This window comes from Mixophyes fleayi, chromosome 1, assembly GCF_038048845.1.
Source record: "Mixophyes fleayi isolate aMixFle1 chromosome 1, aMixFle1.hap1, whole genome shotgun sequence".
NCBI classification, from domain to species: Eukaryota; Metazoa; Chordata; class Amphibia; order Anura; family Limnodynastidae; genus Mixophyes; species Mixophyes fleayi.
Window position 1 is genome coordinate 63,582,950 of NC_134402.1, and position 16,564 is coordinate 63,599,513.

General features: G+C 38.7%; 1 protein-coding gene across 1 annotated transcript; it reads right to left on the reverse strand.

The window, feature by feature from the left end:
* Nucleotides 1-651: 651 nt before the first annotated feature.
* On the reverse strand, nucleotides 652-15,797 carry SGCB (sarcoglycan beta). The gene is made up of 6 exons (XM_075195528.1): nucleotides 15,741-15,797; nucleotides 10,809-11,015; nucleotides 9,153-9,338; nucleotides 8,469-8,660; nucleotides 6,648-6,779; nucleotides 652-4,471 (listed from the first exon to the last, which is right to left on the reverse strand). The coding sequence occupies exons 1-6, from the start codon at nucleotides 15,756-15,758 to the stop codon at nucleotides 4,271-4,273; spliced, it is 936 nt and encodes a 311-aa protein (XP_075051629.1). The 5' UTR covers nucleotides 15,759-15,797; the 3' UTR covers nucleotides 652-4,270.
* Between the last annotated feature and the right edge of the window lie 767 nt (nucleotides 15,798-16,564).

Genomic DNA, 16,564 nt, shown 5'->3' on the forward strand with positions numbered 1-16,564 from the left:
TCAGTGATGAAGTTAGGAGGCAATGGTGATTTTAGGTTGCATCCTTAGTCTAATAATAAACACAGAACCTTATGTATTTCCTATATAATATGGTAAATATATAACAAATGTACAAAACAGAGTGACAATGAATGTCAATCAAATTCCTTGCATTGTTTATTGATAAACATGGGTACATAGTAATCCCTAAAGTATTGCTACATATTTATGATTGACTGTAAGAGGTGGATTCCTTTGTTATTTATTAACTATGATATCCTTGCTATTTATGACGTTTGTAGTATCCAGAATTGCCATATACGTTAGATGTTATCACACACATTTTTGAGTGTGATATTGATATATTTTTGATACACAAAACACCCTTAGGGCTAGATTTACTAAGCTGCGGGTTTGAAAAAGTGGGGATGTTGCCTATAGCAACCAATCAGATTCTAGCAATCATTTTGTAGAAGGTACTAAATAAATGAAAGCTAGAATCTAATTGGTTGCTATAGGCAACATCCCCACTTTTTCAAACCCGCAGTTTATTAAATCTAGCCCTTAGTCTCTGAGATTGTGTCATAAGTCTAGTGCAGTGGATCTGTTCCTTAACAAAGTGTAAGAATATCTCACTGAGAACAAAACCACACAATCCCACATTGGAACACATTCATGTACAATTCTTGTTTTATTTATTCTGATGTCTTTTGTTACAACAATTGGGAAAAACACTTAAACTCTGATATATGCACAAATAAATATTTTAGTAAGAGCGGCACACACACTCATGTTTAATACCTTATTGGGTTATGAAAGTTCTGTGCACAATGTTTTAGTACAGTCATAATAATAATAAGTACAGTCCTATTTATTATTTGTAGGACTTCTATTAAGTCACTTAGGTGGGCAAGGCTCTACGTGGCCTACAGACCAAAATAGAAATACTCATAGTTGGCCAAAGCATCATTTCAACAGGCTAACGGATTACAAAATGTCAAGATCTATTGTGATTAATCCATAGCACCATCACAGCTGCTAAGACAGGGCATTGTCTGGCATAGCTGTCCCTCTGTGACAAACTAGCACACAGTTAAATCATGCCTCTGCCAGACCATGACCAAAGCCTTTGCATGTATAAGATGAACTATGATGGTTACCTACTCTCTGGCCACATCCAGACTGGAATTTGGAATATCTACACAGATCTTCATAACAAATATCTGCAGGTTACCCAAAAAGCAGTTATTAGGAAGATTGCTGAAAACTATAGAAAGGAGCGCGATGATGGTGTACTAATACTCTAATACGCCAAAACTACTTGGCTGACAAAGGAGACCTGCTGTAGCGGCGTTTGTGTGATGTTTCTGTTTATGAGGCATTTTGTCATTTATAGACATGCGCTATTTTGCTGCTCAGGAAGCATTTTTACCCAAACTCTAACCCTCAGTGGTTATGTCCCAATGCACTTTATATTACATATGAATATTATTACTTTCACTTTGGATAATATATATTTTTGTACATAATTAATGGGCATTTCTTTGGATATTAGGAGCAGTATTTGTCTTTTCACATCATGGAATTGTAATTAATTTTTTTTTTTTATACTTTCATTTGGATGTACTTTCTGTACAATTTATATCAATCACACACAAGACATTTTGTTTATAATATTCCATGATCATGGCTATTTGTTTCAGCTGTTATTAATAACAGTTACTTTGGGCTTGTATATCTGTAAAACTAATGACCTTCTGCATCAATTCATTGGGCTCTTATTAACAACACAGATTAATTGCAGTGGTTTTATTAATCCCATATTGAAGAATTAAGTTATTCTCTTCAATGACATCATTAAGACTATGATATAAACATTGCTGAACAGGTTTAATTATATATTCAAAAATTAATTTACACACTCAAATCAACCGAGATCATGCAATAAACCGTGAATATGTTTTATTATATGCTTAAGAATCAAGTTCATTTAATCAAATCACTGACACTGATACAACCCGTGTATCTTACGGGAAGATTTCATTAGCAGATAAGGGTCTCTGGAACGTCCACGAGACACCTCGCGGCAGAGATTTCTACCGTAATTTACGGCAATGCGCACGGCACGATGTACGCACGCCACATCGCCATCAATTTAATCTACCCCTTTGAATTCATTTTTGGTACAATATAGTCCATAACAATATAGTCTGCTTGAAGATAACTTTTTGCTACAATAGTCTTTTTTTAATATACGAATAATCAAGAATACATTTTTATGATATCTATACAATGGTCTAATTTTCACACTTCATTAGATCACCAGAAGTTTGGTTCCAATAGTATTCGGAATCTTCCTACCAGTCCTTTCTGATCATCTTATGTCCCGAACTATGACAATAGTTGATATATTTTGGATATTCAAAATGCACTTTACATGATTGATTAGAAGCCAGTCCAAATATAAAAATTTGCATTGGCTTCCGATCAAACTACACATATAATTAACAAGTAGTACCTTAACGAGAAGAGGTGTCTAATGGTGCAAAGCTCTTTACAGCCAGGTCTGACACAGAAAATCAGCCAGGTGTGTGTAAAACATTTAGGAGGGAGCTGTACATAAAAAAACCTGAGTCTGGACTACATTGAAGCGAGTGACTCTTTTCCACATGTATGTAACTAAAAAAAAGTGTAGGGAAGCCTCACAATGTTGGGCAGGTAATCAGAGAACAGTGCAAAAAAACCAGTTCTTGCCTCATAGCAAACATGGAGACAAAAGAGACCGCCGCTCTGTTTTGTGTCCATTCCATGCCTTACGAGATGAAGAGATTTTTAGCACTTTTTACTATAACTAACAATGAACTTAGTACAGGTACTAAGATACCACTACGTACAAAACAGACTGCATTGCTCCTTATCACTGGGACAATAAACAATTAAAGGACAAGTTTTTAGGTAAATGAAAATAACAAATCTGCCGTACGGTAAAAATCTCTGAAGGCTGAGATCCCCTTTAAATGGGGGAAGATTGGGAAAAAAAAAGGATTTGTCTGTACTGAAGGCCTTAGACTTTTGTACAACCTCCTGAAATGACACAAAACAAAAACTCTACCAACATCCAAGCATCCCGGTAAATACTGACTGATGTGTGCTTCTGCAGTAGGTTATAAAGTCTTAATATTCAATATGGGCAAGTCTTGGGAAATGATATGAGATACGCTAAGGTCAAAGAGCACATTGTTGCCTGAGGAATAAACAATAGTAATAAACTGGATAAATTCTGAGTCATTTTGTTACACGTAGATAAAATCCATATCATGTTATAAATCCACAAGGGCAGACTGTGCAATGTATTCGTTGTCCTGGTTTGTTTCTCCCTATAGCTAGCAGACCAGTAATATGAGCACAGTGATTATACAGAAAGGTAAGGTAGCTGGTAACATCCATAATTAGGCACTGGTCACTGTACTGTGTTTGATGCCATCCCTCCATTACTTAGGGAGAAGCTTCTGGGGGAAAGTATATTGGAAAAGATGAAGAGATGTAGGTAATTCAGTTAATGGACTTGTGCAGATAATAACCTGGCTAAACATTTTTTAATCATGTTAACACAAGTAAAAACCAAACAACAGAAGCACAAAAAAACAAAAACCTGATATATTTATGCATTACTATGGCGGCCACAGGAGCAGTAGTGCATTGTGCATAGACTAATGTAAGCCACACAAATACAGTAAAATGAGAACATGTCTTTGCTATGGTCAGTCTCATCAATAGCAGAGAAATGTTTGCTTCCATAGTAAACAAAAGAACTCTCCAAATCTATGTGTATCTGAATTTATGCAGATTAATGCATACCGAATGTGGACCCCAACTCATATACATATAGATATGTCACAGGAAGGGAATACCCTAGCTGCTCTCCTGTACTAGGATTACCTTATGTCATGACCTTCACATAGCTGCTCCTAGTAAATAATCACCTAGTGCTGCTGACGTCCAAACATGTAGTCATGCAGCCCTCACTATCACTAATAACCACCCAACCCTGTTAGCTAGGAGAGCAGTCCTGGAACGGGAGTCAGCCGAGACACGAGCACTGGTCTGCACTATGACCACACATTCCTGGAGTATAACATAGGTGGTCATGTAACAGAACTCCTCTAACAAAGAGTTAATACTGTGAAAATTGTCTGAAAAGCATTATCTCAAACTGCAGACACACAAACGATAAACATAAATAGTGATGTAAGTAAATTACTGCTATTAGTGCTGGTTATGTCTTGTTTGCTTAATACGTTGATCCACAAGGGTTAACTGAGGTTTGGCAACCCATATTTCGGCTCTCCACCAGTACCCTGAACAACGTTCCGTCTGCACACATGCACAGCTTGTACCGCTCCGTCCCATCATCGTATAGCAGCTCCCCTGTAGCGGTAGGTAGTCGGGAAGGAGTAACCATCACGCTGCCATTCAGAATTATGCTGTTCTCCTATTGAGAAAAAACACATTAGACATTTGTTTTTTTTTTCTTTGCACCATAACTTGGGACCATGTTTTGAAAAATTAGACATTGTTCACGCTCTGCTATCTGTAATTGGATACTATGCAAACATGAGAATATATACACCAGGGTGGTTCACAAATGGTGAATGTGGTGTCAGAGTGTGCATACATAATCATCATCATCACCGCCATTTATTTATATAGCACCACTAATTCCGCAGCGCTGTACAGAGAACTCACCCACATCAGTCACTGCCACATTGGAGCTTACAGTCTAAATTCCCTAACACACACACAGACAGAGAGAGAGACTAGGGTCAATTTTGATAGTAGCCAATTAACCTACCAGTATGTTTTTGGAGTGCGGGAGAAAACCCACACAAACACGAGGAGAACAAGAGCTAACGGCAATTTGCCACTCTGCTCTTACGGTAAAAAGCCTGGTGACACACAGCATACAGGATTCACCGACTGGTAGTATAAGTCCTCATTACAGTAGTGGAAAATCCCATGTACTATTCATAACATTTTTGGTAAATAACTTTTGCTCCTTCATTTTTAATTTCTTTAGCAGGAGGATACTAGCAAAATGGCTCTTACAATAATTAAAGTGTACAATTTTGTGGGCTGAACCAATTCACTGAGGCACTCCAATTGCAAAGTGTCTCACATGTCAGCAATGACACTATCAAGGATATCAATACATAGCATTCTTATGAATATTCAGTCAGCCCACAATACGGCTGTCTCCATCCTGTAACATCAATATATTCTGTCATGTACAGATACATGATGTATATTATATACATACAGGGTACGGCAGGAGGGCCCCACACTTACTGGGGGGCCCCGTTAGCACGCCTAGGTGAAGTACCCCTTGTTCCGAGTCCCGGCTCTAAATAGAGCGGGTATCGGAACGAGCATAGGGGATCGGCATAAGCACAGTAGAGGGCGCTACAGAGCCCAGCACTTGCTCCGTGTGTGTATATATATATATATATATATATATATACACATACACACACATATATACATATTTCATATATATATATATATATATATATATACACACAAGTTACTCATGCATTCTAGTCAAATCAAGCTACTTAAGGTGTTAAAGAGGTTCTTGTCATGCATTTCGGCCATAGCCCAGGCCTCCTCAGGGGAAGAGCGTTACTTCCCGATGCAAGCGCCCTTTTTTAACGTGGTTTTGTCCACATGTCACCACCTCATTATTTTTCTCCATCACCTCATCCTTCATCTTTATCGCCACATCTAACCAGATGTCTATCCAGACACAGGGATCTCTCTCAGCGGTCCTGAGTATCACACTCCTCTTGCTCTGTCACCCCCGGCAACCACCAACCACCCCCTACTGTCACCCCCGGCAACCACCAACCACTCCCAACTGTCACTTCTCCTTCAAGAAATATATATATATTTTTTAAAAATCTTTATAAACACTTTTAACAATTAACAAATTAAAGTAACAAATTAAAAACATCTTAGTATACCAAATTTCAGCCCTTTCTGAGTTTTTTTCCCCCCACACACACTAAGAATTTAGTAGGTCAGTATATAACTCCGCCCAGCAGGTGGCGCTGCAGCTTGTTTTTTTTTTTTTCACACACACACACAGACTAACACACGCCACTAGGCTTTTATATTATAGATATATATATATATATATATATATATATATATATATATAAAATATACATACACACATACGTACACACACACACACACATGAAGAGAAGAGATAAATTAGAAGAGAATAAGAGAATACATTACTACAGGAAATTTGGTTCCCGATATTCAGAAAAGTCCATAGTGCAGAAATATCAAGGGAGTCATTTAGAATAGTACAAATATTTACAAACATTACGGTGGGTGAAGCATGGTTTTCACCAAATATACAATGTACCGAGGAAATGAAATTCAGTCTAATCATATACAATTATGTATTCCCTCTCAGGTACATGCATGTCAAAGAAACTCAAAAGACCACAAAAAAATACATAAATCGGACTCCAGAAGAGACCTATGGTCTAGCAGGCATGTTACCTTAATGAATGAGAATTCTGTAGTTCACCTGTAGAAAAATAACTGTTTAAAAAAGTAGTTCAATAAAATTATTAGAGAATTTGTCATCGGCTTACTGCTTTCAAAATGATGTTTCCACCTGTTCGAAAATCTATGGTCTTCCCCATGATATAAACGCCTTCGTTTCCCCGCACAGTGATATGCCCATCAACATTTATTTTAAGATCGCTGCTTGCGCTGCTAGTAATCTGAAACATAGAAACAACATACACAGATGGATACTTTTATTAAAAGATAATTATTACAATATAATTTTCAATTGCACTTGGTTTCCAAAAAAAAGTAAGGGTTTCTCAGCCTGTGGTAGGTGCACCCCAACCCCCACCAGATTATACTACTTAGTTACCATCAAACTCCTGATGTAGAGTGTAGTGCTGCCACCTTCAGTAATGAGGCCCTTGTATGACTTTGACTCCACAACACATTAGTCCTTCAGGTGCTCAGGGCTGGATTATTATTGGAGCAGCGGAGTAACTGCGGTGCAGCGGCAGGAGGTATTTGCCCTCAGAGAATAGGTTGAAGGGGAGAATTTGAGGGGTTATCATAAAATTTTGGAGAGTCAAATAGAAGGGTATTCAGGGATGATGAGACATGAGATTGGATCAATGCAGGAGGATTAACCTGGGGCAAAAACCTGAGGGGTAAAATCTGTATGTGGGTCAGGACCTAGAGGTTTTCACCCCTTTGAACACTTTTTGCAGAATGGTATTTATGAGGGGACGGGACTAAAACATGCCCCTCTTTCTACTCTGGACAGTTGGGAGGTATGTAAACATATTGCTTCTCTATTTCTGATTTGTGCTGGCAGTGCTAGCATTAATGTGCAATTCCAATGGGAGTTTTAATGTGCAATGCTAACGTTAATGTTTGGTGCAATGTGCCAAATGCATTGAAGTAAAAAGACGAGTCCAAAATGATGCACTGCGGTTCAATGCAATTAAATGCATGTAAGACACGCAAATGGACATGGTCACATTTGGTGGAAAGATTGGTGTTTTTTTTACATCCATTTGCATTTATTTAACTTGCATTTAAAAGCATATGAAACGCATAATTTTAAAACCAGTAAATATGCAGCATTAATGTGCAGTGCCTGCTACAGTGTGTAGTAATTCTCTTTTGAATGGGGTGTGTCAATGCATTTTTATATGTGTGGTGTCAATACTTAGGATGTAATGTGTTTCCCTGTTTGAGGTCATGTTATTTCACATTTTAGGTGGATATTGACCCCGTGTTTGGAGGTATGTGTGCTGTTTTACCCTTTGTTTGGGGCGTAAGTGGTGGTGGGCAGGCGGCCCCATAAAAGATCTGCTCCATACCATGGGCACCCTTAATCTGGCCCTGATTGTGTTTTACTTATCTCTCTGGGTCATGTAAACCATCCTATCAAAGCTATTCATGATGTTGTAGCAGGTGACCATCACTGTATTCTCAGAGGTGTCAATTATTGACCGGTTCCATAATGAAGACCTAACAAATCTGCAGTTCTGCTACATTATTTAGGGTGGTGTCAGACAAGCACTTTTCCAGCTACAACAGCACTGGCATTCATATCACCCCATTGCTTGGGTGAAGCGTCTTCAGAGCTTAATCACAAAAACCAATACAATGTGAGCTTAAATCATAAATAAAGGGAAACATGCTGCCATAGACATGTGTGTATAAAGCAGAAAAAAACATGACCAACCAGGCAATAAAATAAATGCACTGCCTGTGTCAATGTAAAGCATAATAGGCAATTGGAATGTATTGCTTAAATAAAACTATTAAAAATACACAAGAAAAAAATGTCATGCTTATAACTATAACTTGAATCTCACAGCTTGTTAGTATTTTTAGAAAAAGGGAGATCTAGACATATAAGAGCAATGTTTTACCCTTTCTGTAGATGCTTTCTGGACATTTAAGGTTTTCACTCCTTTTGGCAAATGAAATTCATGTTTCTCGTAATCTGTGCTGAACAAGGTGTTCTGAGTTCTGGGATCCACAAACTCCATTCCAATGTCACTGGTGATCGATGTCTTATGTTTGTCCACACTAAGTATTGTGGAACCTTGCTGTAGAATCACCTGCAAACACAACATTTACCTATAAATAGCCAATTCTCTGCCTTTCCGGATAACTCACATCAATGAATTAAGAGGGAAAAATGTGTGTTGTCAGTTTAATGATAAAAATAGAGCACCCTACATTATAGACAGATATGGCATATATGGTTACAGCCACCATCAATGGTACCAGATGTTTGCTAATGGGGGTTGTTTCTCATAGGATAAAGCTGATTAAAGATCATTTACAATATTATGAGGGTGTCCCTCTGGTTTATAATGTAAAAAAAATAGCAGGAATTATGATAACGCTGCATCAGATTCTAGTTATCATTTATTTAGTACATTCTATAAAATGACAGCTAGAATATGATTGGTTGCAATAGGCAACATTTCCACTTTTCAAACCTGCCAGAAAATCGCAGCTTTATGAATTTATCCCTGGGGGATTTACTTCTACAGTCCCTTTAGAGGCATATTCACTGAGTAGGAAGTGAGTATATGCTAACTTACAGGTTGGTTGTTGCCAGTGATAACCAGATCTTCATTACGTCGTCCTCCCACTGTGCTCTTGTATAAAGGATGTATTACTCCCATGTCAGAAGTTTGTTTAAACCGAAGCAAGCCGCTGTCATGAAACTCCATGCTTTCACAGCCATTAGGACCAATGCGAATTACAACCCATATAACCAACGTGATCTAGGGGGAGACAGGACTGGTTTGTTACCCTCATCACAAACTTTGTAAATGATGCAATGATCTTTGTTATGAACTGTACTGAGCTGTATCCAACTTAGTGTATGACCAGTGAGGAAGAGTTGTGAGAATACAACTACTACTACTTCCGAAAAGACCACACACATCTGTCGATACAGAGTGCCCAGATTCTGTACAATGTCCTCTGATTTACATATTTCTATATGTTCTTGGTGATCTTTTCTATATCATATTACAGCGCTGTGTGTTCCACAACATGTGCCAAAACAAATTGGCTGTCATGGTCTAAACATATATGACTAACAGAATACCATTGTTGTGATATATTGGTATATAAATGTGCAGCAGTTTGTTGTGTGTTCTATGGCTACTGCTCTAGCCATGGTAGTGTATAATTTGTGCATATAACATATAGGCCAGGTATAGTTGTAAAAGTGTATGTACTATTAATGACTATAGTGGTGCATGCAGATTACTTCGGGTCCCTATAATTTAAAGCAGAGCAAAAACAATTCAGAATTATGTTGTATAACTATTATTACATATACAGTTCACCCCTTATGGCTACACAAATAATTACTAGTGAAACATGAAACACTAAGGGCCTGATTCATCAAGGCACGCATACTGAGCGCTACGCAAGTCGTCTCTGGGTACTCCCGAATTCAACAAGGAGCGGGTCTGAAGATACGTGCGCTGATGAATACGGGTGTAGGTCTGCTCCGCTACACAAGACACTGCAGGATACAACCAATACCTATGTGGAATATACATTCGCAAAAGAACACACAGAAAGAAAAAAAAAAAACTATTCAATTAATGTCACCTGTTAATAATATAGGCATTAATGACAAAACAGTTTATAATTTATTTTTTTCCATGAAATAGATTTATTAGGATGATCTTAATGTCTACTAAACATAAAATACATTTTTACAGTTGCTCTTGATTGCAAAATCATGTTACAGCATGCATACGCGACTGTTATCACTAGTGATCAGGGCTGAGACTAGCCCTGTAGCTGGATGCCCAAAGCTTGAATCGGACATGGTTCCAAGTGCTCGAGTTTGCCACGTACTTACTGTACACTGACTATGGACGAACGCCCCGTTCACTTACAGAACTCGTAGGCTGTAGTAAGGGTCCTTTGCATACCTAGATGCAGGGAACGTTGCTGTGTTTAGTTGCGTATGGTCCTGGTTCTGGACACGCACAGATAAAATTTACGTACCACACGTACAATATTGGCAGATACGCTGCTTGATGAATCAGGCCCCAACACTTTTGCAAAAAGTGAAAATGTATAAGCATTTCTGTACTGTAAGACTATATAAATCCATGACTTCTATATAGTGACCACACCTATAGTAGAACCTATGGTAACACAGTGTACCAGCACATGACATGACTATTACTTTGCAGTGTTTGTAAACAAACCTTCACTCTACTTACAATTAAGTTGATAACAGCCAGGATAAACAGGAGGACAATCACACAAATGGCTAAGTTGCCCTTCCTGCCTCTTAGGCCAGTTTTATGCAGCCGATCCTCATCAATGGGGATATATCCTGCTTTGAAGTTACTGTTGTGTTCTTTATTTACATTTCGGCGCTCCACTGCTTTCTCCCGCATCGACTTCTTAATCGGGCCATTAAAGCTCTGGAAGAGAGTAGTAGAAAATATGATTCCATCCAGCAAGTGATAGCACTTATTGGTTTATGTAGCTCCCACTCTGCAATCACCAGCTTAAAAGATCTGTAAACCTAAAATCCAAGTGTTTAGGCAATGTATACACTTTACATATTAAACATCTGTTGTACTTATATTGCCATTGCAGTGTTCTGTTACTGCATGAAAACTTTAAATAACAAATACATTAAAAAACATGATATTTAAGATAAGATTATGATGGTGGAAGAAACATTTTATCTATACACAAGATCAATCAACTATCAACAATGGGATCAAAGTGATACTTCATTTGTGTTAAGATGATGTGTGTCAAGTGTCCTAAGGGGTCATAATCTTCACTTGATCCTCCAAACTAATGCTGTACACATAGTCCCTTGATCAGGGGTGTCCAACCTTTTAGCTTCCCTGGGCCACATTGGAAGATGACGAGTTGGTTTGGGCCGCACATAAGATACACTAACAATAACGATAGCTGATCATCCAAAAAACCATTGAAAACATAGTTAACATATATATATATATATATATATATATATATATATATATATATATGAGAAAAAAAAGTGAGATTATATATATATATATATATATATATATATATCACTTTTTTTCAAATCCCCCTATACTTACCTTTCAATAGCCCTGTTCAAAAGATCCTCTCTAGTTATTATACTATAATCACTTTTTGTATTGTTTCGATGCAATATCAATAAAGTGCATTTAAGCCAGGCATTGTATATCAGGGTGCCCTGACCAGGCCTGCGATACCTGACATATACACCACTTTGACCCCAAATTGTGACCTGTTTTGATAATTACACCACTATGTTAGTTAAGGGATAACAACTTATAATAGACCAAAGAGAGTAATATAGTATTATTAGTAATTAGTAATACAAGTAGAAGTATGTAGCAGGGAGATAAGGTCCATGATGCTCCAGGACCAGGTGACTTTTATTCACTTGTCAGCGTCTCTTGAAATAATAAAAAAAATCCCCCTTAAACTTACATTTGTTCTCCTGTCCTCTTCTCTTCTCTAATTCTGTGCTGCTGTGATGTTGGGCGTGATGACATTACGCCCGACATTCACTGCGAGCACCGCACGGAGGAGGAGTCAAGGGAGGGAGCCGGAGTACCAGCTGACGTTACCGCGTGACCGCAAGGTAAGTATTTTCTTTTCTTTTTGCAGGATTTTTTTTTTTTCCCATCAACAGCGCTGCCCCCTTGCCACAACCAAAACTCCTTCTGGGCCACATTTACAGGCGTGTTGGGCCGCGGGTTGGACAACCCTGCCCTTGATCATGCTCCCCAGAGTATTATGTCATGACATTCTTTGTATAAAACCTATTTCAATGTAAGTAAAATTACTCAGTGGTAAGGACAAGTGGGACCTATTGTGCTAAGGATGAGTCCTATGTGTAGAAACACATACTGGAGTCGCACTGAGGGTGCTTACGGCTCACTGCAGGTGTTTATAAAGTTAGGGCTCTTTGAACCCTTTGGTGAATGCTTTTCTGAGTGTTCACAGCATGTTGAAATTACCAACAGCGAGACATGGATGCCTTACTGGTGACTGTGTGTATGAGGTCTATTTCAGGAGATGAATGTACGGATCTTGTGTGAGGCAGTAAACCTCTGTGAAAATGAAGACAGGGCAATGTCGTGATGTGAGGAGGGGAATTAAATATTAATTGCTATGTTATAATTTTTAATTAGGATGAAGATCTTTAAATTGTATTTTGTGTTTTAATTATTCTTAATCTCAATAACCATGTTTTTTTTATATGTATTACACTGTGCATTATAAAATTTCTCATCACATTTTATATACAAGGCAAGTGCTAAATATTATTATTAATATTTAACAATGAGCAGTAGGGAGCCAGACCCCAAGTGGTTACAGCGGCAATACCCTACCCAAGCATTGCTATGGGGCACTCTATGCATTGTTTCACCCCTGGTGATGAGTGTGGATGGAAGAGAATTGCAAATTTTTGTGCAGAGCAGAGAGATAGATATTTTGTATCAAGTGAAGAAATGTATGTATGTGCAGTGTTATTGATGGCCTTATATGGGAGTAAAAGTATTTTATATTGAATTTGCTATAATACAGGCAACCAATATAGGGACTGGCAGAGCGGAGTGGAAGATACAACTAGCTTAGACCATATACCTAACAGTTTCTGTGAGACAAATACTCTGTACATTTTCATCCTCCTCTCTCACGCAGCTGTCACTGCGTGAGAGAGGAGGATGCTGGGTCCCGGCGCCGCACGGATTGGTAAGTTTTTGTGTTGTTTGTTTCTTTTTATGGCTGGCCCGCGGCACCCTTGCCGCGGCGCACACTTTAGGAACCGCCGGGTTAAACAATTAATAGAACCAGTTTTGTCAAGCAAAAGAATCCAGATCATAAATTACTATTTAAGACAGAAACTTTAATATCCATGCTTTAAATTACATTTTGATAGCATGCAGAAATTATATACATTCAGACTGCTGCAACTCATAAGGATTTATATGCACCTATCAGCCACAACATTAAAACAACTGACAAGTGAAGTAAATAACATTGATTATCTTGTCACAGTGGCACCTGACAAGGGGTGGGTTACATTAAGCAGCAAGTGAACAGTCAGTTCTTGAAGTTGATGTGTTGGAAGCAGGAAAAATGGGCAAGTGTAAGGATCTGAACGACTCTGACAAGTGATTGCTAGACTACTGGGTCAGAACATCTCCAAAACGGCAGGTCTTGTGGGGTGTTCCCGGTATGCAGTGATTAGTATCTACCAATAGTGTTTCAAGGAAGGACACCAGGTAAACCGGCATCAGCGTCATGTGTGCCCAAGTGTCATTGATGTGCATGGGGTGCAAAGGCCAGCCTGTGTGGTCCAATCCCACACAAGAGCTACTGTAGCATAAACTGCTGAAAAAGTTAATGTTGGCTATGATAGAAAGGTGTCAGAACACCGCTGAAACCACAAGGAATGGGAATGTGAGCGCCAGAACTGGACCATGGAGCAATGTAAGAAGGTGACCAGGTCTGACGAATCACGTTTTCTTTTACATTATGTGGACGGCAGATGTGTCTGTGTTGTTTACCTAGGGAAGAGATGGCACCAGGATGCACTATTGAAAGAGGGCAAGCCGGCAGAGGCAGTGTGATGCTCTGGGCAATGTTCTACTGGGAAACCTTGGGCCCTGGAATTCATGTGGATGTTGATTTGACACGTGCCACCTATGTAAACATTCTAGCAGAACAAGTAGACCCCTTCATGGCAACTGTATTCCCTGACGGCAGTGGCCTTTCAGCAGGATAATGCGCCACACTGCAAAATCTGATTGAGCATCTCTGGGATGTGTTGAAAAATCTGAGCCATGGAGACCACACTTTGCAACTAACAGGATTTGAAGGATCAGCTGCTAATATCTTGGTACCAGTTCTAAGGCAGGTGGTTCTTTAATGTTGTGGTTGATCGGTGTTATTTATGTGTGTGTGTGTGTGTGTGTGTATATATATATATATATATATATATATATATATATATATATATATCTCATACATGCCAACTTTTAAGATTGGGAGAAGTCATGGAGCCCCGCCCCGCCCCCTCCATTAACTGCTGTGAATTTTGGCAAATGTGGGAGCTTTGCCTACTCTTCCGGGGGAGTCCGTAAGGATTGATGTGTGTATATATGTATGTATGTCTGTGGACACAATACACTTCATGACTTTACATGTGAATGAGCTGTTCTGTTTATTGATTGATGTGTGTACATGTGTGTGGTCACAATACATGCATGAGAAGCACTGTGTTTAGTGACTGATGTGTGGATACAATACACTGCATGAGAAGCACTGTGTTTAGTGACTGATGTGTGGACACAATACACTGCATGAGAAGCACTGTGTTTAGTGACTGATGTGTGTACATGTGTTTATATGTGTATGGACACAATACATGCATGAGAAGCACTGTGTTTAGTGACTGATGTGTGGACACAATACACTGCATGAGAAGCACTGTTTGTAGTGACTGATGTGTATATATGTGAGTGTGTGGACACAATACACTGCATGAGAAGCACTGTGTTTAGTGACTGATGTGTATATATGTGAGTGTGTGGACACATTACACTGCATGAGAAGCACTGTGTTTAGTGATTGATGGGTATATATGTGAGTGTGTGGACACAATACACTGCATGAGAAGCACTGTGTTTAGTGACTGATGTGTATATATATATATATATATATATATATATATATATATATCAGTGTGTGGACACAATACACTGCATGAGAAGCACTGTGTTTAGTGACTGATGTGTATATATGTGAGTGTGTGGACACATTACACTGCATGAGAAGCACTGTGTTTAGTGACTGATGTGTATATATATATATATATCAGTGTGTGGACACAATACACTGCATGAGAAGCACTGTGTTTAGTGACTGATGTGTATATATGTGAGTGTGTGGACACATTACACTGCATGAGAAGCACTGTGTTTAGTGACTGAGATCCTGCGGACAGCTTGCAGCAACAGAAGACGTGGGAGACAATGGCATACAGTCAGACTAGATGTAGTACTCTGCCATCTACATGCATTGTGCCCAGCTCTCCATTAGCAGTTAATGCACATTAATAGCAGAGAATCACACCGACATGCAGACAGTGTATAACTGACCTGCTCTGCTGCTGCCATCTTTCTTCCCCCCTGACAGCAGACACACAGGGGCGGCACCAGACCTCGGAATAGTCCACACACACGAGGGAGGGTGTACACAAATATGATACACTACAACTAGCTATTTTAAAATGTACCGGCTGAATCACCTTTTTAGAGTTTAAATATGACAATGCTATAGAAGGCTTCAGAAAATCGTATCAAATTGTGTAGCGTGAATAAAAAAAAATCTGCAATATTCATTTTAATTCTCCCTCATGAGGGAATGGTTTATTCCTTTGGTATATAGGAATGTGTGGTGGGATCAACTGACTGTCCAAATATGTAATTCCCAGCTATTTTTGTCATGATAGACTCCTTTATATAAATAGCATTGTCAGAAGTTGCTGTATACAGCACTGGCAATCTCTGGCTTTGGAAGCTGGCATACCTCCCTAGTTATTTTGATTTTACTATTATCCAGTGGCTGCTATTTTCTAAAGCTTAGAGTATTGTTAATGGGCATTTGTAATTTGGAGTTGGGATTACATTAAAGCAGAACTGAATTGTTATGTATTTCCTTCGATGTTAGAATAGATCTGGTTAAATAATAGCTTTTGGTGAGAAGTTGCTCACTGCATGCTCCAGTATGCTGGTATATTACTGCTAGAATCCGTTCTACAGAAAGCCACATTCACTTTTATAGAGCTCATTGCTGATCTAAATCCATATAGAATGCTAATGTATTACTTTGACATGCATGTATACATAGTTCATCAAGTAAAAGTGTCTTTTTAAATCCTATTTTTTCTCTTTTTTTAAGTCCCTTTTTTTTAAGGTTAGGC

What these genes read in the sequence shown, in the direction of transcription:
- SGCB (XM_075195528.1), bottom strand. An exon ending in TCACTGGCAACAACCAACCT is followed by an intron (nt 8,661 to 9,152) that starts GTAAGTTAGCAT and finishes TTGTGTTTGCAG; the next exon opens with GTGATTCTACAGCAAGGTTC. An exon ending in GAAACATCATTTTGAAAGCA is followed by an intron (nt 4,472 to 6,647) that starts GTAAGCCGATGA and finishes TTTTCTCAATAG; the next exon opens with GAGAACAGCATAATTCTGAA.